General features: G+C 51.4%; 3 protein-coding genes across 4 annotated transcripts in view; 1 reads left to right on the top strand and 2 right to left on the bottom strand.

Annotated features, from left to right (window-relative positions):
* Nucleotides 1-82: 82 nt before the first annotated feature.
* Nucleotides 83-4962, bottom strand: ZACN (zinc activated ion channel). Its single transcript, XM_053570786.1, has 9 exons — nucleotides 4866-4962; nucleotides 4662-4786; nucleotides 4482-4526; nucleotides 4238-4344; nucleotides 3811-3980; nucleotides 2934-3058; nucleotides 2594-2804; nucleotides 2269-2433; nucleotides 83-1102 (listed from the first exon to the last, which is right to left on the bottom strand). Exons 1-9 carry the CDS (start codon nucleotides 4960-4962, stop codon nucleotides 912-914), a joined length of 1236 nt encoding a protein of 411 aa, XP_053426761.1. The 3' UTR covers nucleotides 83-911.
* An 880-nt stretch (nucleotides 4963-5842) lies between these two features.
* Nucleotides 5843-8819, bottom strand: GALR2 (galanin receptor 2). The gene is made up of 2 exons (XM_053568959.1): nucleotides 8350-8819; nucleotides 5843-7049 (listed from the first exon to the last, which is right to left on the bottom strand). Exons 1-2 carry the CDS (start codon nucleotides 8715-8717, stop codon nucleotides 6254-6256), a joined length of 1164 nt encoding a protein of 387 aa, XP_053424934.1. The 5' UTR covers nucleotides 8718-8819; the 3' UTR covers nucleotides 5843-6253.
* Nucleotides 8820-13343: 4524 nt separating this feature from the next.
* SRP68 (signal recognition particle 68) overlaps nucleotides 13344-18951 on the top strand; it is a 46436-nt gene continuing 40828 nt past the window's right edge. Inside the window, exons 1-2 of one of the 2 annotated variants that reach the window (XM_053568396.1) lie at nucleotides 13470-13682; nucleotides 15179-15245. In XM_053568396.1, coding sequence (XP_053424371.1) covers nucleotides 13511-13682; nucleotides 15179-15245 — 239 coding nt within the window. In that variant the 5' untranslated portion in view covers nucleotides 13470-13510. Of the gene's footprint in view, nucleotides 13683-15178; nucleotides 15246-18951 lie in introns of both variants that reach the window. The other variant, XM_053568397.1, reaches the window with a different exon arrangement.

Below are 18951 nucleotides of genomic sequence, written 5' to 3'. Positions count from 1 at the left end.
TGCCCTATCCAGGAGCCCTGTCCTAGCCCTCTAGTCCTGGTCTCCATTCCTTCCCTGCAGCCCTCATTTCCAGCCAAGCCAGCACTCTCTCAGAATGCTGGAGTCCTTTCACACCCTGGGTTTTGTGACCCTGATGGCTTCTGAAACAGGAAAGAAGAGAAGGAAGACAGAGACCTGTACCCACAGCTGCTTCCTCTGTACCAAGAACAGGAGGGCAGAACAACCCTCCCTCCAGCAGCTTCAGAGCCAGAGGCAGAGAATTCTCCCTTCAGCCCAGAATGTGGGTAGGGCTTAGAGGAGCAGCCAGAGAACCTGGAGGAAAAGCAGTCAGGGTCAGCCTGCTCTCCTGGATTTAGTGCAGGAAACACATTTGCATCACTCACTGTCCTGAGGTCTGGGGACAGTCCATCTCCCAGGGGTCCTCTTGGTAGCTGGGGGTGGAACTGCTCACTTGCTGTTCCCTCTGAGGTCCAGCACACCACAGGACGTGTTTGGAGAAGTTCCGACCACCCCATGGCCTGCCTTGCAGGCTCTTGTCCCCCAGCCCAGCACAGTGCCCCTGGGCTAAGCAGTGGTGGCCACAGAGGGAAAAGCCAGGCTGCCTGCGTGTGGCTATGAGACTAGTGTGCAATGGTGAGACGTTAAGGAGCAAAATGAGGATCAGTGGCAGGCAGTAGGGTGCCATCTACATGGGATGAGAGGGAACAGCCCAGCTCAGTGAAGACAGATCCTTGAGGTATACCTGCACTCAGTATACATTTATTCCACTATTCTTGTATGCTAACAGGGAGAGCTGGGGGGGGGGGGGGGGGCGGGGAGGTTAGGTTCTCCGGTGTTGGGGAAGAGAGCAGCCTTCCTCCTCTCTCTCCAGAGACATGCATCCTAAGGTCCGCAGCCCAGACCCTGCTCGGTTACAGACTGGGCTTCCTGCCGTGGGGTGCAGCCTCCCCAGGGGCTGGGTCAGACTTGCACGCTGCCCACATCCAAACTCCAGCAAAGATGAATTGGCTGCACGCCACTCCAGCCACATACACAAGGAAGAAGATGTGGTCGACAATCTCAGGCCAGCTCCTCTTAGAACCCTGGATGCCTCTGGGGGCTTCTGTGCAGGGAGGTTCAGGGAACAGAGCTATTCTGGGCTCCCCCATCATAAGTAGAAGGGTGAACACCAGGTGTTGTCAGCCTTTATCTGTCCCTCAGAGTTTCAACTAATGAAAATTGGAATCTAGCCCTTACTACACTACCTTCAGTTAAACAAACACTCTCCTGGAGAGGCCACTGAGCTACTGGTGCCCAGTCTATAAGAGGGACTTTACCTAACAAATGCAATCAGTGTAACCTAATTCTTTGTACCCTCAATGAATCCCAAAGAAAAAAGAGGGTGGCACCTGTAGCTCATTGGGTAGGGTACCGCCCACGTACACGGGGGCTGGCGGGTTTGAACCCAGCCGGGTCCTGCTAAACAACAACAACAAAAATAGCCAGGATTGTTGTGGGCACCTGTAGTCCCAGCTACTTGGAAGGCTGAGGCAAGAGAATCGCTTAAGCCCAAGAATCTGAGGTTACTATGAACTGTGACGCCACGGCACTCTACCCAGGGCAACAGCTTGAGACTATGTCTCAAAAAAAAAACCAAAAAAAAAAAAAAGAAAAAAATTGGAGTCTAGCCCCTTCTTTTTTTTTTTTTTTTTTTTTTTTGGTAGAGACAGAGTCTCACTGTAGCGCCCTCGGGTAGAGTGCCGTGGCATCACACGGCTCACAGCAACCTCTAATTCTTGGGCTTACGCGATTCTCTTGCCTCAGCCTCCCGAGCAGCTGGGACTACAGGCGCCCACCACAACGCCCAGCTATTTTTCTGTTGCAGTTTGGCCGGGGCTGGGTCTGAACCCGCCACCCTCGGCATATGGGGCCGGCGCCTTACTCACTGAGCCACAGGCGCCGCCCGAGTCTAGCCCCTTCTATGCTACCTTCAGTTGAACAAACATCCTTCTGGAGAGGCCTTAAAAGGTATAGATAGATTCCTCTGGCGCAAAGAGGGTTTAGGTCACCTGGGCTTCTAGGAAAGCTTGCTGCCTGCTACAGGCCTACTTCTTCCAAGGGAGGACGTGGAGGAGGCCAAGGGCAGTAGAGCCAGCAGGGTGAGTGCAAGGAGCCTCTCCATGCCTGGCCACCCTGAGCCCTGACCCCAGCCTACCAGCTCTGCCTATCAAACTTGCTCATAGGCCTATTCCTAACCAGCCCCTGTGCCTAGGATTAGCCCCTGCCCACCTTCAGGAGTAGGCCCTGGGTTCTTGTGATCTTGGTGTTCCCCTCTCAAGGCTGTGCTGGGGCTGCTGTTAGCCTCGAGGGTGGCCCGGGCCAGCAGCCCAGCCATCAGCACAGTCTCCATGGTACTGAGGATGAGCAGCAGCAGCAGGACGGTGAAGAAATAAACTAGAGGTAGAGGGGAGGAATGGTCAGGGGCCAGGCCCTATGTCTCTGGTGCCCAGTGAGCTAAACAGAGGCACCCCAGGCTCAGGTGACAGTAGGTGGGAGAAACGGGGCCAGTCAGGTAGAGTGGGCCTTCCCAGGCCCAGGGAGGGGCAGGGCTTACTGATCAGTGGGTTGCAGGATGAGGAGCTGGGCAGGGCCTGCACCAGGGAGGAGTGGAAGACCAAGTAGCCCAGGAGCAGCGTCACCTTGTAGGCAATGCGCTCAGTGGCCTGGACAGGCAGCAGTCCCCCACACACGTCAGCCAGTAGCAGTGCCTCTGCAGGCACCAGCAGAGCTATGATGGACTTCAATGCCGTGTTCTTCAGGCTCAACTGGAAGGGAAAAGCCAAGGCTTTCTAGGTGGTATGGAGATGGGCAGTGAGGAGTTAAGTTTCTGGCTCCACAGCCCTTTGCCTCCACTGCCATTGGGCCCCTGTTCGGCCCCTCCTGACTTGACTCACCGTCAGTTGGAAGCAGGGCACCAGCTGCTTCGGTGGGACTTGGGTTGACAGATTGTGAACTACATATTCCCTCTTGACACTCACAATCTCGTTCATGGCCTGGGCCTGGAACTCCAACTCCATCACTGAGCAGGATGGGAGTGAGAACTATGAACTAGGAAAGAGGGATCCCTGCCCCCACGTATCTCCTGGAAGTACGGCTAGAAGCAGACTGGGGCCCAATGAAGTCTCAAGACTTCTGATGGCTTGTTGGGGGCAGACTTAGAGCTCTCCTAGGAGGGCTCCCCAGAGCTTCCCAACTCCTCTGGTGCTTTGCAACACCCCTACTTGTCTCCAAAGGAAGGTCTTTGTCAGATCCATAGGTGAATTTTCATTATAAAAATAAAGGGACTTTGCCCCACTTCATGGAGGGGGGAGTAGTCACAGACTCATCCACCAGTATGTCATCTCCCACCTGAAATATTAGGGTCCATGGGGCAGCAGCCTGCTCTGTCAGGGAGGAGAAGGGTACAGAAAGGGGAGGGCTTCTCTGCCAAATTAGACATCACCACCTTAGCTGCACCTCAGATTTCCAGGAAGGAGGCCCAGAGCTTCTGGCCTTGGTGCAAGGGCCCTGACCACTGTGTTCAGTCCTGGCTGTAGAGAACAGTTGCTCTGGGAGAAGGGATAGCTGAAGTGTCCCAGACCCATGGGATTGTGGACCTGCCGCAAAATCTAAGTTTGGCGCTGTGACCCAGCGGGAGGCCATGAGGCCAGCCGACAGCAGAGAACAATGAGGGTCTGCTACACCCCTAAGCCTGGGGATAACTGCTGTGAGCTTAGACCTGGGAGGCCCCCTTATCTCCACCCTCGCCCCTCAGCCCCTCCCTGTCAGCACCAGTGTTGCTTAGAGCATAGAAGCTCAGGCTGCAGTGACTCTGGTCCCGGGGGAAGTGGAGGAGGTCAAAGTTGCAGTTGGTCTCCGTGGTGAGGGCCAGGTTGAGCTTTACGTGGCCGTCCTGGTCCACTCGGGCCTGTGGGCTCAGGTCCCTCCAGTCCACCCAGAGCCTGTGGAGAGAGGTGCCAAAACCGGAGGCCCAGCCTCTTCTTGGACTGGGGTGAGGGAGACCCCAACATCCCACCTCCAAGCCCAGCTGCTGGCAGGGAAAGGGGAGCTGGCAGCAGCAGAGGCACTCTGCCATGCAGTAGTCTGGCAGGACCACCCGTGGGGAACGTTTGCTAAGACGTCCCCCCAGACTCTAGATGGGGGAAAGGAGGTGGATGTGTACAGCACATTGCTCAGAGACGAATTCCCGCTCACGTACGCCTCCAAGATGGTGAGTCTGGGTGTCCAGAGCGAGTCCTGGGGCAGTGTGATTGCATGCCGTGGGTGCACACTAGTGTTCCAGGCCAAGCGAGGGTCCAGCCAGGACTGGGGACACAAGGATGCCACTGAGGATCCTGCTTGCCATATTTTTGCCTTTTTAAGCTTGGAGGTTGATAAAGGGCAATCCTGAGCTGAACTCATCTGGGTCCTCCCATCCCACCTCCCCTGGGAGGAGAGCTCACCATCTGAAGCAGCAGCACAGAGGACACTGTGTACCGAAGGATGTCCTGGGAGAGAGGGCGATGTGTCACCTCAGAGGTAGATGCTATGTGACAGGAGGCAGATCACCCCAGCACTAGGGTATGCTTAGTCCTACCCCCTCACCAGTTCAGCACTTGGGCCCATAGCCTGGCAGCACTTACCACATTATAAACATTGGACACGAACACCTGCACAGCCACAAGCAGGGGTGCACTCCCATTGTTTGGAATCTGGATGGTTTCCCCAACCTCCTGGGACAAGTTGAGGTTGAAGAGGGGTGGCCAGACTGAGGGACAAAGGCTCAGATCATTCAGATACCCTGGGGCCCAAATCCCAAAGCTTATGACCTTACACCCTCCACTTACCGGGTGCCAGCCTTTGAAAGTTGCGCCCCTGGACCAGGGGCTGGGTGATGCCAAGCCCCAGGGAGGCGAGAGGGAGCAGAAGCCACAGGGCTAACATCAGTGTCTGCGTGGAGCGGTGTTGCCTAAGCTACCACCTCTCTTCCAGTCTCTTCTCTGGCAGCTGAGCAGTTGACCAGAGGCAGCTGCTCTGTGCAAGGACCCTGGGACCTGGACTTGGTTCCGCAAACACTCAAGCACAAAGCCCAAGACCCAGCCCCACCCATCCTGCACCTGCCTAGGTGTCCCTGTGCTGCTCTATTTCCACCACCTGGAACCCATTGTCAAGCTAAAAGCCTGCTGAGAAGGGCGGTGGGGGGGGGGGGGGGCAGGCCTGTCTGGGACCTCCATCTCCCCCTGACTTGGTCATTCCAATCAAGGCTGCAGGCTTCCCCTGCATTTCAGTGGCTGGCAATTGCCTGGCTAGGAAACCAACCTCTTGGTCAAAGTGCCCTGTGCCCAGTGATATGAGATAGGACATCCTTGAGAGTTTCCCTGCCTCTCCTTAAACTTGGAAAGAGCCTTAACTCAAGAACACTGGGAATAGGTAGAGGCCAGCTCATGAGCAAAGACCTGATGCATTGCTGCTCCTGCTCCAGATTCTCTGCTAGCTCCAGCCCAGCCCAGCAGTGCCTTAGAGTCACTGCTGTGCTCCCGCACCCCAACCTACCAGGGGGTGACGTTCCTGGCCCCAAGGAGAAACTGAGCTACTGGAAACGTGATCCCTACCCAGCTGCAGCCAGAGAAGGGAAGGCCAAGGCCAAAAGTGGGTAAGGCTGATGGGGCTGCCCAGATTCAAAGGAGCCCTAGGAGCTGAAACAGGCAAGGACTTATCCAGTTCACTGGACACTTACCCAGTGTCCCAGCAGGCAAGAACATACCAGTGCCCGAAGGCGACTAGGAACACACAGAGTGTCTGCTTCTGTTATCAACGACTTTATTGACCATGTTTAAACACTTTGCCTGTCTCTGTCACCCACATTGGTGGCTACTGGGGTTCTGCCACGTATATACAGCTGGCACTTCAGATGGCCACATGCAAAGAGCCTTGAGCCATTCCCCCATACATCCCCCAGCCTCAGGGATTTTTATGCAGATTATGACCTGGCTGCCTTTGTTGTGGGCAGCTCTCTTTCCCGGTAGCTCGGCCGAGGGCCCGCCCTGCACCCGCTCCTCAGGAGCCCACAGCTGAGTCCCCAAGGCTTCTTCCTACTGAGCCTGAAGATATAAATGCGGAGCTACAGCGCGTCACTACATGTGAAAGGGCTTGTTCGCTTTATTAACAGACAAAACTCTCCCCTGCGAGCCCCGACCAATGACTCCAGCCCTTTAAACATCCAAGCTAAGTGCCTTCAGGTCACATTAACTGTCAGAACGCGGTCGCCTGCCTTTTGGTCCCTCCAGGAAGGGCCAGGGACAGGGCTCAGGGGTGCATGGCTGGGGAGCACTGGGACAGGGGCAGGCGGCCCGGCCGCCTCGCTCATATGCGTCAGGTCGGTGGACTCGTGCTCCAGCACGCTGCCGCTGTGGGCGCCCGGCGCGACCACGCACGCGCGGCCGGAGGCTCCGCGCGGGACGCGGCCCAGCAGCCCCGCGCAGATCTTGCGGAAGCCCTTGCGGAAGTGCTTGGACACCAGCGCGTAAACTATGGGGTTGACGCAGGAGTTGGCGTAGGAGACCAGGTGCGAGAGGATTCGCAGAGCGTAAGTGGCTCGCGTGAGCGGAAAGCTACCGAACCACACGCAGAGGATGAGCGCGTGGTGCGGCATCCAGCAGAGACAGAAAAGCGCGGCCACGATGAGAATCATGCGCGTCACCTTGCGCTTCGCGCGCCGGGCACCTGAGCCTGCGGCCACCGGGTCGACGGCGCGCCAAAGGTAGCGCAGGGTGCGCGCGTAGGTCAGGCTCAGGACCAGCACCGGCAGCAGGTAGCTGAAGACAAAGGTGCAGAGGTCCATGGCGCGGCGGCGAGGCGCGCTCCACGCCGGGTGGCACACGGTCAGGTTAGCCAGCTGCGACTGGCGGTAGTAGCTCAGGTAGGGCCCGGAGAAGAGCAGCGACAGTCCCCAGATAAGCCCGATAGCTGCCAGCGCATTTCGAGGCGTGCGCAGCTCCCGGGAGTGCAGCGGGTAGCGGATGGCCAGATACCTGCGGTCAGGCCCGGGAGGGAGGCATCAGACGAGCTGGAAAATCACGCTGGGGGCCGCGACCCCTGCACTTTGGGGGCCCATACTTGTTCTTGAGGAAGGTCCCTAAGGCAAGGTTAGACCTCCCGTGCCAGAAGCGTGTCCCACGCGTCCCAGACGCTCTCTGTGGAGCCTAGCGGTGGGGAGCCGAGACCAGCAGCAGGAAAGGTGCTTGCATCCAGGCCACTCTTCTGCTCTTCCCGGGATAGTGACCACTGAGTCCACCCGCGAGGACACCCCAAAGCCACCGAGGAGTAACGGTTGGAGAACTGGCTATGGGGCTCCTGAAGCTGTGCTTGCCCACTAGTGACGGTGGGTGCCCCAGAAGTAGGACCCAGACACATAAGGCTCTAACAGATAGCCTGCGGAAGACATGTGGGCAAGGGACAACCTCTCATAGAATCCCTAAACGAAACCAGAGCTCTGTGGACCCACCAGTGCGCTTGGAACGACAATCCGCGCTCAGTGGAAATGGGAGATGTGTGGGGAGTCTGCCTTCTCCTGTCTGCTTTCCTAGGGAAGGTCCCCAGCGAGGGAGGCAGATACCAGAGTCAGACCCCGATTTCCTTCCCAGGAACCATCCTAGTGTCCTTTCAAGCCCCACCTGAGTCCTGCGTTCCGCAGACGGTACCTCTCCCTCCTCCTCTGGCTGTGGAGGGACAGCCAAAGGGCCTGCTCCTCTCCCGCCTGGAGGCGGGGCGCAGAGAGGGCTGGGACTGAGTTAAGGACCCTCAGCCGCGCTCGTTCACACTTTGGAGCGGGTCCTCTAGAAAGACCCAAGTTCCACAGTCCACACGGGAAGCGACTGCGCCAAGCAACCAAACCGTGGAGGCGCCTGAGGTTGGCTCTTAGGAGACAGATGGTGCGCTTCACGCTCGCGATTACTGACAGGGCAGCTCTGAGCAAGTTACTTACGGACTCAATCTCTTCCACAAATTGGGCACAGAATTTCTCTCCCAGACTCACAGGGGCATTAAACTCTTCGTAGCGGGAAACGCTGCGCTTTGTCAGTGGCAGGCAGCGCTGGAGGAGCATGATTCTCTAGGCTGGGAAGCCCCAGGACATGGACGCGCCTAACCACAGGCCCCATTCTGCTCTCTTTCCCCTCCTCCACGCCTGCTCTTTCTCTCTCTCCAGTCGCTTTCCCTTCTTAGGGTCCTCTCCCACTCCGTGTGTCCCTCCTTGATCCCAGTGTCCCGCCTTGCTCTCCAGCCCTCATGCTTGTGTGCCCACATAGGAGAGAAGCCAGGGCGCTCGCTCACCTGTCCAGGGAGACGGCGGCCAGCGTGAAGCTGCTGGCGTACATGGTGAGGAAGATGAGGAAGTGCACGGCCTTGCAGAGCAGGGAGCCGAACACCCAGCCGTCCAGGGTGTAGATGGTGGCCTGAAAGGGCACGCAGCACAAGATGAAACACAGGTCGGCCACGCCCAGGTTGAGGATGAACAGGTTGGTGGTGCTGACTGCCTGGCCGCCGCGCAGCAGCACCGCCAGCACCAGCGCGTTGCCCACCGTGCCCACCAGGAAGATGAGCGCGAAAAGCAGCGGTACGATGACCGCCTCGGGCTGCCAGCCGTCCCCGCCGTCCACCCGGCTCGTGTTTTCGGCCCTGGGGCCGCCGGAGCTGTTCATGGTGCCGTCACACCCGAGGCTGCCCAGGCTTCTGCAGCCGTCTGGGTCTCGGTGAGCGTGCAGCTCCCGCGGCTGCGGCCTCTGCAGCGTGCAGCGCGACTCCGGCGGCTAGCGTCAGGCAGAAAGTGCCTCTTGGTGTCCCGATTGGGCGGCGGGGGCGGGGAGGGGTCTGAGGTGAAGGGGAGGAGCGAGCAGCCAGAGGTTGGGATTGTCCCCAGCGGCGGCAGACTGCTCAAGGGAAAGGGATACCCAGTGGCCCCAGAGTGCAGCGTCTCACCCCGAAGGCGGAGAGCCGCGCTGGGGTCTGGTTTTGCGTTCCAGTCCTCGGGTCCGGGCTGTTCTGGGCTGCGCCGGCAAAGTGACTTCCTGGGCATCTGCCTGAGTGGTGGGATGACCGACCCAGGGTCCTGCGTGCTGGGTGGGCGCCGCGTGGCAGGGAGCACCCGCCCGGAGCCCCAGGCCTTAGCGCTTCTTGCAGCTTGGCGGCTGCGCCACACCCCCCCAGGACAGTCTTGAAAAAGAGTTCTAGTCTGGCCCCTGGGGTGTGGGGAGAGGTGACACGGGGCGGAGGCGGGGGTTGGGGGCAGTTTTCCAGAACTGGCAAGCCAGAGCGCCAGTGGCCTTCACGCCTCAGCCCATTTCTAATTCCAGCGAGCACCGGGATTCCGTTCCCCCGGGAGCATCGGTGAGGAGGGAGGAGAGTCCTGAGGAAACGTGGTTAGCTTTATTTCATTCCCTGCTCTCACCCACTGGGCATTTTACCCTCCAATTTAGTCTAATATGTATTTATTGAGCATCTTCTGTGTCAGGCTTTGTCTTTGGCTCTATGCCTCAATTTCCGCTGCTGTAATAAGGAAATAGTAACACTTCCTTCTAGGAGGGCTCTGTTGAGAATGGGATGAGAAGTACTGAAAGGCCTGCATCTGATTGGTTACATCACCTTACCTTATTCAGATACCTAAAAAGGGAGACTCCTGAGGAAATTCAAAGTCCCAGAGTCCCACACAACAGCAGCATTTTCATGGATGGTTGTTTACATTCCAATAAAACTTAAATCTCTGTGTCTACAGCAAGCATTTGTGGCAATGAATCATTACCATTTGTGTAGAATTTAAGCCTCCCAGTTCACTGAATCTGAAAATCACCACCTTTTATCTCTGCAGCTTCCTTCCTTCCTTCCTTTCCTTTCTTTCTGGGACAGAGTCTCACTCGGTCACCCTGGGAAGAGTACATTGGCATCATAGCTCACAGCAACCTCAAATCGCTGGGAATGAGCAATCCTCTTGCCTCAGTCTCCCTAGTAGCTGGGACTACAGGCATGTGCCACCACAGCTGGCTAGTTTTTCTATTTTTAGTAGAAATGAGATCCTCACTCTTGCTGAGGCTGGTTTCCAACTGGTTTCCTTGCTGAGGCTGGTTTCCTGAGCTCAAGCAATCCACCTGCCTTGCCATCCCAGAGCGCTAGGATTACAGGTGTGAGTCACTGCACCTGACCTTATAGGCTTCACTTCTGCTTTCCCTACCCTGCTCTTTGGGTTCCAGTCAAGAATATTCTTTTTGGGCAGGCAAGAATGGCTCACACCTGTAATCCTAGCACTCTGGAAGGGCGAGGCAAGTGGATTGCTTGAGCCCCAGAGTTCAAGACCAGCTTCAGCAAGACTGAGACCCTATCTCTACTAAAAATAGAAAAAACTAGGTGCCTGTAGTCCTAGCTGCTTAAGAGGCTAAGGCAAGACGATTGCTCAAGCCCAAGAGTTTGAGGTTACTGTGAGCTAGGATGATGGGACAGCACTTTACCAGGGCAATAGAGTGAGACTCTGCCTCAACATATGTATTCTTTTTGGCTGGGCTCATGCCTGTAATCCTAGCACTGTGGGAGGCCAAGACAGGTGGATTGCTTGAGCTCAGGAGTTCAAGACCAGCCTGGGCAAGAGCAAGACCCATCTCTATTAAAAATAGAAAAATTAGGGCGGCGCATGCAGCTCAATGGGTAGGGTACCAGCCACATACACCCAAGCTGGCGGATTTGAACCCAGCTAAAATCAACAATTTGGGCCAGCTAAAATCAACAATGACAAAAATCAATAAATAAATTTGTAGCTCACGCTTGTAGTCCCAGCGCTGTGGGAGGCCGAGGCGGGTAGATTGTCTGAGCCCAGAGGTTCAAGACCAGTATGAGCAGCAGTGAGCCAGAGTAAGACCCCGTCTCTACCAACAACATCAAAAACAGCCCGCACCGCCAGAGGAAGAAGAAAATCAACAACAACAACAAAAAGAGGAGTACTTCAAACAAAGAAGAATGAATAAGCAAACTGAAATTAAAAATAAAAAAAAAATTTAAAAGTCAAAAAAAATAAATTTGTAAAAAAAAAAATAGAAAAATTAGCTGGGCCTTGTGGTAGGCACCTGTAATCTCAGCTACTCAGCAAGAGGATCACTTTAGCCCAGGAGTTTGAGGTTGCTGTGAGCTAGGGTGATGCCATGGCACTCTAGTCTGGGCAACAGAGTGACACAAAAAAACAAAAACATCCTTTTTCCTTTTTCCATCCTGTCTCAAAAAAACAAAAAACATTCTTTTTCCTTTTTATCCTCCAGAATCTTAATCTCTCAGGAGCACGGTGACCTCCTCCTTTTGGTTGAGAAAGCTCATTCTCACCCCTCCTTGCCTGCTTATTCACTGAACAGGAAGGTGATGACAGTTCATGCTGATGAGGTGCTTGCCATTCATTTATTCAATATGCTTTTATTAAGCACCTACTTCCCACCGGCACCATTTTGTGTCCTTAGGATATAATATACCAGTGAGTTCTACAAAGAGCAAGGCCCCCTAAGAGCTTACTTTCCCGCAGGAGAGTATTCTAGACAATAAACATAATTTAAGTAAGTTATCAAGCTATTACAAGTTGATAAGTACTTACAGGAAAAGTAAGTCAGAATAAGACAATTTGGGAGGATGGTGCCTGTGGCTCAGAGGAGTAGGGTGCCAGCCCCATATGCCAGAGGTGGCGGGTTCAAGCCCAGCCCCGGCCAAAAACGGTAAAAAAAAAAAAAAAAAAGACAATTTAGGAGTATCAGGGTGGTGGTGATGGTGCAACTTAAAATAGGATAGTCAGGCAGACCTCCTTAAGAAGGTAACATTTGTTGCTCGGGAGGCTGAGACGAGAATCGCGTAAGCCCAAAAGCTGGAGGTTGCTGTGAGCCGTGTGACGTCATGGCACTCTACCGAGGGCCGTGCAGTGAGACTCTGTCTCTACAAAAAAAAAAAGAAGGTAAAAAAAAGAAGACTTCAAGGAGGTGAGTGGGTCAAGCAGATATTTAGGGGAAGAACATTTCAGAGAGAGGGCACAGCCAGCACAAAAAGCCCGAAGGTAGGAATGTTCTTGTGTCCCTTAGGCAAGGGGGCTGGTATGAAAGGGCAAAGAAGAGACTGGCAGAAGAGGTGAGAAAAGGGCCTTTTTTTCCACCCTAAGGATTGTGGCTTGTAGTTGAGTAAAATGAGGCCTAGCAGGGTTCTGACTGGATGAATAACATGATCATGTAATTTTTGGTAGCAGCTTTATTGAAATATAATTTGCATGCCATACCATTTACCCATTTAAAGCATGCATTTGGTTTTTAGTACATTCACATGGTTGTGCAACAATCACCACAATCAGCTTCTTCCCCATCAAAAGAAATCCCTACCTTTTAGCCTCCCATCTCCCATCTACATCCCTATTCCACCTCTATCTACACCCCATCCACCTCCAGCCCTACACAACCACTAATTTATTTATTGTCCTATAGATTTACCTACTGATATTTCATGCAAATGGACTCACACATTATGTGTCCTTTTGTGTATGACTTCTTTCACTAACTGTGTTTTCAAAGTTCATCTTGTGTGTAATCAGTATTTCATTCCTTTTTCATGGCCAAATAATATTTCATTGTATTATTATTGGTTTAAATGTACTATAACCATATACTACATTTTACTTTTCAATTCATTTATCAGTAGACATTTGGGAAACTTTAAAAAAAAATGTTTAATGGGTTATTCCCACTTCACAGATGAGGGTGCAAGTTTAGAGAGAGATTAAGTTACTTGCCCAACATCTCCCAACCAGAATTATGGAGCAGGGACTAGATGGAGCCTCAGGACTCAGATTTTGAAGGCTGCAAATATTCATATTCTCCCACCCCTCAACACTTCTCCCTCTTTGGACTGATCTACCCAAAGTCCAGAGGTCCACAGGTCCCAAACAATATAAGGAAGTCCTCATGCTAGGACACTGCCTGCTGACTGCGCCAGCTTCTTTTGGCCATCGCTTTTTCACGGTCAGACCCACAGGAAAGCGCAAAGGGGGTTCCCTCACAAGCTGGGTGCTTCCTTCCTACAGGGTAACCCGTCTCTTGAGTCTCGGGGGAAACAGTACCCCGAAACCCAGAGTCCTTAGTATTCCGCCCTCTGCTGTGCGGAACGTGAGCCGGATGCTCAGTGCTGGAAATCGGGAAGTAGGGGTCCATTTCTAGTCCTCCAGCCCTGGATGGACAGTAGGTAAAATTGTCCCCGAGAAAACCTCAGCAGCGACTGCTTCTCTGCGAGCGCCAGCCTAGCCCGCTACAGTGTGAGAATGGAAAAATCCGAAACCATGCGCAAGCGCGCTCCAACGAAAGACTCCGGCGGCCGTAGGGGCGGCGGCGGCAGAGTCCGCCGCTATCCCATCAGCCCGGCCTAGCAGGGCCCGCTCTAACCGGCCCCGGTCGTCCCGCCTCCTCTATCCCGTCCTGCTCTGCGTCTCAGGGGTAAGATGGCTGCTGAGAAGCAGGTTCCTGGCGGTGGCGGTGGTGGCGGCAGCGGCGGCGGCAGTGGCGGTAGCGGCGGTGGACGAGGTGCCGGAGGAGAGGAAAATAAAGAAAACGAACGCCCTTCAGCCGGCTCGAAGGCAAACAAAGAATTTGGGGATAGCCTGAGTTTGGAGAGTATCCTAGAGCAATCGGGCCTAACTTGCAATGACTACGTGTCGATCTGGAGGGCTGGGGGCGGGAGAGGCGGCGAATCCGGCACGTCCTGGGTAGGAGAGGCCGAGGGTTGCAGTTTCTCTCGCTTTTATTTTTTGGCATTCAGAGATCCAGGCTCTGACTCGCATCCCTCTCGCCCTCCTGTTTGGGTAACGTCCTTTTCTTTTGGGCGGCACAGGGATATTTGGCAGGTTTCTCCGGTTGCCTCGCAGTTGCTCACTTAGAGGGTTTGTGACAGGGATGACACTCTGGCTACTCCACTGAGCTCTAGCCTGGGCACCTTGGAGCTATCCAACTGGGGGAGGAAACGGCAGTCTAGACGTTTTGGCTTAATACTCTTGTCTGACAGCCGTCGTAGACTGTGTAGTAAAACTTAGTGCTTTGGAAGTGGAGGTAAAAATTGTTCCGAGGAAAAGCATGTTGTTCCTTTTGATTATAAGTAGGGTTACTTGTTAATCTGTCAGTTGCGTGGTTTTCCTAATAGGTCTGTAGTTGTTTTATCTTGTTGGGAGTCGTTCGGTTGAGCTGGAAAAATCGATTTGTAGTTTTCATTAGGGTATACCTCAACTGAGTGCTTGTGATACTAGTTTGTGACCTTTTGCAACCGATAACAAATATAGAAAAGGTAGGTGAATTTCTGAAATAACATATTCAGCTTGACATCTTCCTATACTTAAGTTTTCGGGGATTTGGGGTTTAACTTTTTGCATTGGTGATAATAGTTCCAAATGGGTGTTAGAATAATTTCATTTTACAGGAAACCTTTGTTCTTTTTTGGTTATTGAAATAGTCCTTTTAGTGTTCACTCTATAGGTTTCTAGAGAAACATTGAGGAAACAAAAGAGAACTAAAACTGTAGGTAAAGATTGGTCTTCCTAAAGTTTGGTACACAATTTAAGATTCTTAAAAGGATAGTTTGGTTAAGGGTTCATCTTCTAAAAGAAAAACCTTAATATTTGTATGTAATCTGTTGCTTAGCTTGGTTGACATGTGCTCATCATAGCCCCTGGAAGCATCACAGCTGTTAAGGAAGTTAGATTTGGCAGATGTAGGAGGTTATGGAAACAGAAGACTAGTACACGTCATTTATAACATGAATCTGCTTGCATGAATATAATATGGGGTCCAGGTGTACATCAGCAGGAAGCATCCTGATTACAGTCAGCATTTAGAATCCAGTAGCTTTAATTAAGCTATTGGGTTTCAGCAATCCCCAGTTGCTAGTGGTGTCCTTTTTGGTTTTAAAGCAGTAACAGTTCAGGCAGTTTTTCTGCATGTTTAACCTTATCCTATAACAGAATAGCTAATGGAAATGGTTATAAGAGATTTCATTACTATACTAAATATTTCACAAATGTTTAATATTCTGTGGCCTGACAAAAATGTAGAGTAATGGTACAGGTTTTGATTTATTTGGATTCTTGCCATTGTAAGCTTTTCCTTAATCTTGGCTCTAGTTCTTCAGATTATTAAGGAATCCCAGCAGCAGCATGGTTTACGGCATGGAGATTTTCAGAGGTACAGGTTAGTATCACATACGAGATATATGGAAATCTTTGTGGGATCTTCAAACTTGTGTTGCTTTTGTCAGTATCCTACTTATCTACTGTGGTGTATGAGAAAGTATACCTGGAATGTCTAGCATTGAATTTATATTGAATTCTCAAAAGGCATATAATTTTTTTAGAGACAAGGTCTTACTTTGTTGCCTAGGTTAGAGTGTACTGGCCCAAATAGCTGCAACTACAGGCATGTGCCACCATGCCCAGCTAATTTTTTTTTTTTTTCATTTTTTTGTAGGCATGGGGTCTTGCTATTTTGTCCAGGCTGATCTCAAACTGCTGTCCTTAAGTGATCCTTCTGCCTCTGCCTCCCATAGTCTTGGGATTATAGGTGTGAGCCACCGTGTTGGCCATAATTATTAAATTTTAAAATTTATAATGACTAAAAGGATTCAACCTTTTAATCCATTTTGCTGGACAGTGTTGCAGATAACATTTGCAGACTTTTTTTTTTTTTGGAGACAGATTCTCACTGTGTCGCCCTCAGTAGAATGCTGTAGTGTCACAGCTCACAGCAACCTCAAAACTTTTAGGCTTAAGCAATTCTCTTGCCTCAGCCTCCCAAGTAGCACATTTGCAGACTTCTGCTAAAAATAACAGGCAATCATGGTAATCTTTTTTTTTTTTTGTAGAGACAGAGTCTTACTTTATTGCTCTCGGTAGAGGTCCTTGGCGTCACACAGCTCACAGAAACATCCAACTCCTGGGCTTAGGCTATTCTCTTGCCTCAGCCTCCCAAGTAGCTGGGATTACAGGCGCCTGCCACAACGCCTGACTATTTTTTTGTTACAGTTTGGCCGGGACCAGGTTTGAACCCACCAACCTTGGTATATGGGGCCGGCGCCCTACCCACTGAGCCACAGGCACCGCCCAGTTATTCTTTTTTTTAACATAACCATATTGTACAGTCTTAGTTAAAGTCAGTCTTTTCAGTATTTTAAACATTATATAAGGAGATTTTCTGCGCCATTATAATTTATTGGTAAGTTTTATAGCAGCCTTTAAGTTAAAAAGCAAATTTAATATGGCTCTAAAAAATAGAAGAGATGCCTAATGTGTAATACAATTTATTATGTGAAAGCAGAGATATGCAACTATTTCTTTTTTATTTTTTTTGAGACAGAGTCTCATTATGTAGCTCTTGGTAGAGTGCTGTGGTGTTACAGCTCACAGCAACCTCAAACTCCGGAGCTTAAGCAATTCTATTGCCTCAGCCTCCTGAATAGCTAGGACTACAGGCATCTGCCACAACACCCGGCTATTTTTTTAGTTATAGTTGTCTTTGTTGTTTAGCAGGCCTGGGCCGGGTTTGAACCCGCCAGCCCTGGTATATGTGGCTGGTGCCGTAACCACTGAGCTATGGGCACCGAGCCCCTGCAACTGTTTCTATATCATAAGTATTAGGAACTTTGACTACTAAAACACTCTATATCTCAGTTTCTTAATTATTTTATTTTATTTATTTATTATTTATTTTTTTGAAACAGAATCATACTCTTTTGCCCTGGTTGGGGTGCTGTGGCTTCATAGCTCACAGCAACCTCAAACTCTGGGGCTTGAGCAATCCTCTTGCCTCAGCCTCCCAAGTAGCTGGGACTACAGGTGCCTGCCACAAATCCCAGCTATTTTCTTTCTATTGTTAGTAGAGACAGGTCCTTGTTCTAACTCAGTGTAGTGTAAAACTCCTGAGCTCATGCAATCCACCCACCTTGGCCTCCCAAAGTGTTAGGATTACAGGTATGAGCCACCGCTCCTGGCCTCAGTTTCTTCATTCATTCATTCAAAAACATTTTGTGAGCTCCTTTCAGGTGATCAGCACTGTCTATGCATGGGAGAGCATTAAGAAAAATAGGCAGGGCGGCACCTGTGGCTCAGTGAGTAGGGCGCCGGCCCCATATGCCGAGGGTGGCGGGTTCAAACCCAGCCCCGGCCAAACTGCAACAAAAAAATAGCCGGGCGTTGTGGCAGGCGCCTGTAGTCCCAGCTACTCAGGAGGCTGAGGCAAGAGAATCGCGTAAGCCCAAGAGTTAGAGGTTGCTGTGAGCGGTGTGACGCCACGGCACTCTACCCGAGGGCGGTACAGTGAGACTCTGTCTCTACAAAAAAAAAGAAAAAAGAAAAATAGGCAAAGATTCTTTTTTTTTTTTTTTTTTTTTTGTAGAGACAGAGTCTCACTGTACGGCCCTTGGTAGAGTGCTGTGGCGTCACCCAGCTCACAGCAACCTCCAACTCCTGGGCTTAAGCAATTCTCTTGCCTCAGCCTCCCGAGTAGCTGTGACTACAGGCGCCCGCCACAACGCCCGGCTATTTTTTTTTTTTGTTGCAGTTTGGCCGGGGCTGGGTTTGAACCCGCCACCCTCGGCATATGGGGCCGGCACCCTACTCACTGAGCCACAGGCACTGCCCAAAGATTCTTTTTTTTTTTTGGTTTTTGGCCAGGGCTGGGTTTGAACCCACCACCTCCGGCATATGGGACCGGCGCCCTACCCCTTGAGCCACAAGCGCCGCCCATAGGCAAAGGTTCTTAATCTCAGGGAATTTATGAACATAACAAACAGAAATTACCAAGCTATAGTGAAAATTAAAGAAAGGAACTCTGGGAAGGGGAGTTAGACTAATGGTATGTTGAGAAAGGCCTTTCTGAGCCAGGGGACCATTTAGGTGAAGACCTGAAGGCTGGGTGGCTCCTGTGGTTCAAAGGGGTAGGGCACCAGCCCCATATGCCAGAGGTGGCGGGTTCAAACCCAGCCTCTGCCAAAAACTGCAAAAAAAAAGACCTAAAGGCTGAGGAGTCAGCCATGTGGTGAAGGGCCAGCAGGGCTGGGGCAGAGTGAACAAGACAGACAGTGGTATGAGGTGAGTTTGGCACTTGTCCCGAGGCTGCATAAGAAGAACAAGGACAAGTGGTTTGAGGAGGAAAGAGAAATTTATTAATTTATTGGCAAATGAGGCTGGCAGAATCCTATGTCAAAGTACCAGCATCCCTCTATTTTATGAGTTGTAATCTGATAATATTTTGATGCTTTAGTTGACCCAGTTTTGGCCAAGGAAAGCCACTTTCAGGTGGCTGTGTTCTTTTCGTTGTTACTTTTTTTTTTTCTTTTTTGAGACAGATTCTCACTTTAATGCCCTTAATAGAGTGCCATTCATCACAGCTCACAGCAACCTCAAACTCTTGGGCTCAAGTGATTCTCGTGTCTCAGCCTCCTGAGTAGCTGAGACTATAGGCACCTGCAACAATGCCCGGCTAATTTGTCTATTTTTAGTAGAGATAGGGCCTTGTTCTTGTTCAGGCTGCTCTTGAACTCTTAAGCTCAGGTGATCCCCCCTCAGCTTCCCAGAGTGCTAAGGATGACAGGTGTGAGCCATTGAGCCTGGCCTCTTACTGGTTTTATTTATTTATTTATTTTGTGGTAAAATATATGTAAAATTAACTCCTTTTAAGTATACACTTCAGCGGCACTAAACATATTCACACTGTATAACTATTGCTATTATCCTTCTCCAGAACTTTTTTATCATCACACACACAGTTTGGGATGATAAATACTAATTCTTCTCATTCTCTTCCATTAACAACCCCTGGTAACTTCTACTTTCTGTCTGTATGAATTAGCTTATTCTAAGTACCTCATTTAAGTGGAGTGCATATAGGAAAGTAGACCCCA

The sequence above is a fragment of the Nycticebus coucang genome, chromosome 18 (assembly GCF_027406575.1).
Source record: "Nycticebus coucang isolate mNycCou1 chromosome 18, mNycCou1.pri, whole genome shotgun sequence".
Lineage (NCBI taxonomy): Eukaryota > Metazoa > Chordata > Mammalia > Primates > Lorisidae > Nycticebus > Nycticebus coucang.
This window is presented reverse-complemented; position numbering and strand designations above follow the sequence as displayed.

Excerpts from the sequence above, each read along its gene's own strand:
- GALR2 (XM_053568959.1), bottom strand. The coding sequence starts at position 8,717 with ATGAACAGCTCCGGCGGCCCCAGGGCCGAAAACACGAGCCGGGTGGAC. Across the intron at positions 7,050-8,349 it reads GCCGCCGTCTCCCTGGACAG|GTATCTGGCCATCCGCTACC; the intron begins GTGAGCGAGCGC and ends GCCTGACCGCAG.
- ZACN (XM_053570786.1), bottom strand. The coding sequence starts at position 4,962 with ATGTTAGCCCTGTGGCTTCTGCTCCCTCTCGCCTCCCTGGGGCTTGGC. Across the intron at positions 4,345-4,481 it reads CTGTGCTGCTGCTTCAGATG|TCCTGGCTGGACCCTCGCTT; the intron begins GTGAGCTCTCCT and ends TTGTGTCCCCAG. Across the intron at positions 2,805-2,933 it reads TGCCCTGCTTCCAACTGACG|TTGAGCCTGAAGAACACGGC; the intron begins GTGAGTCAAGTC and ends TTTCCCTTCCAG.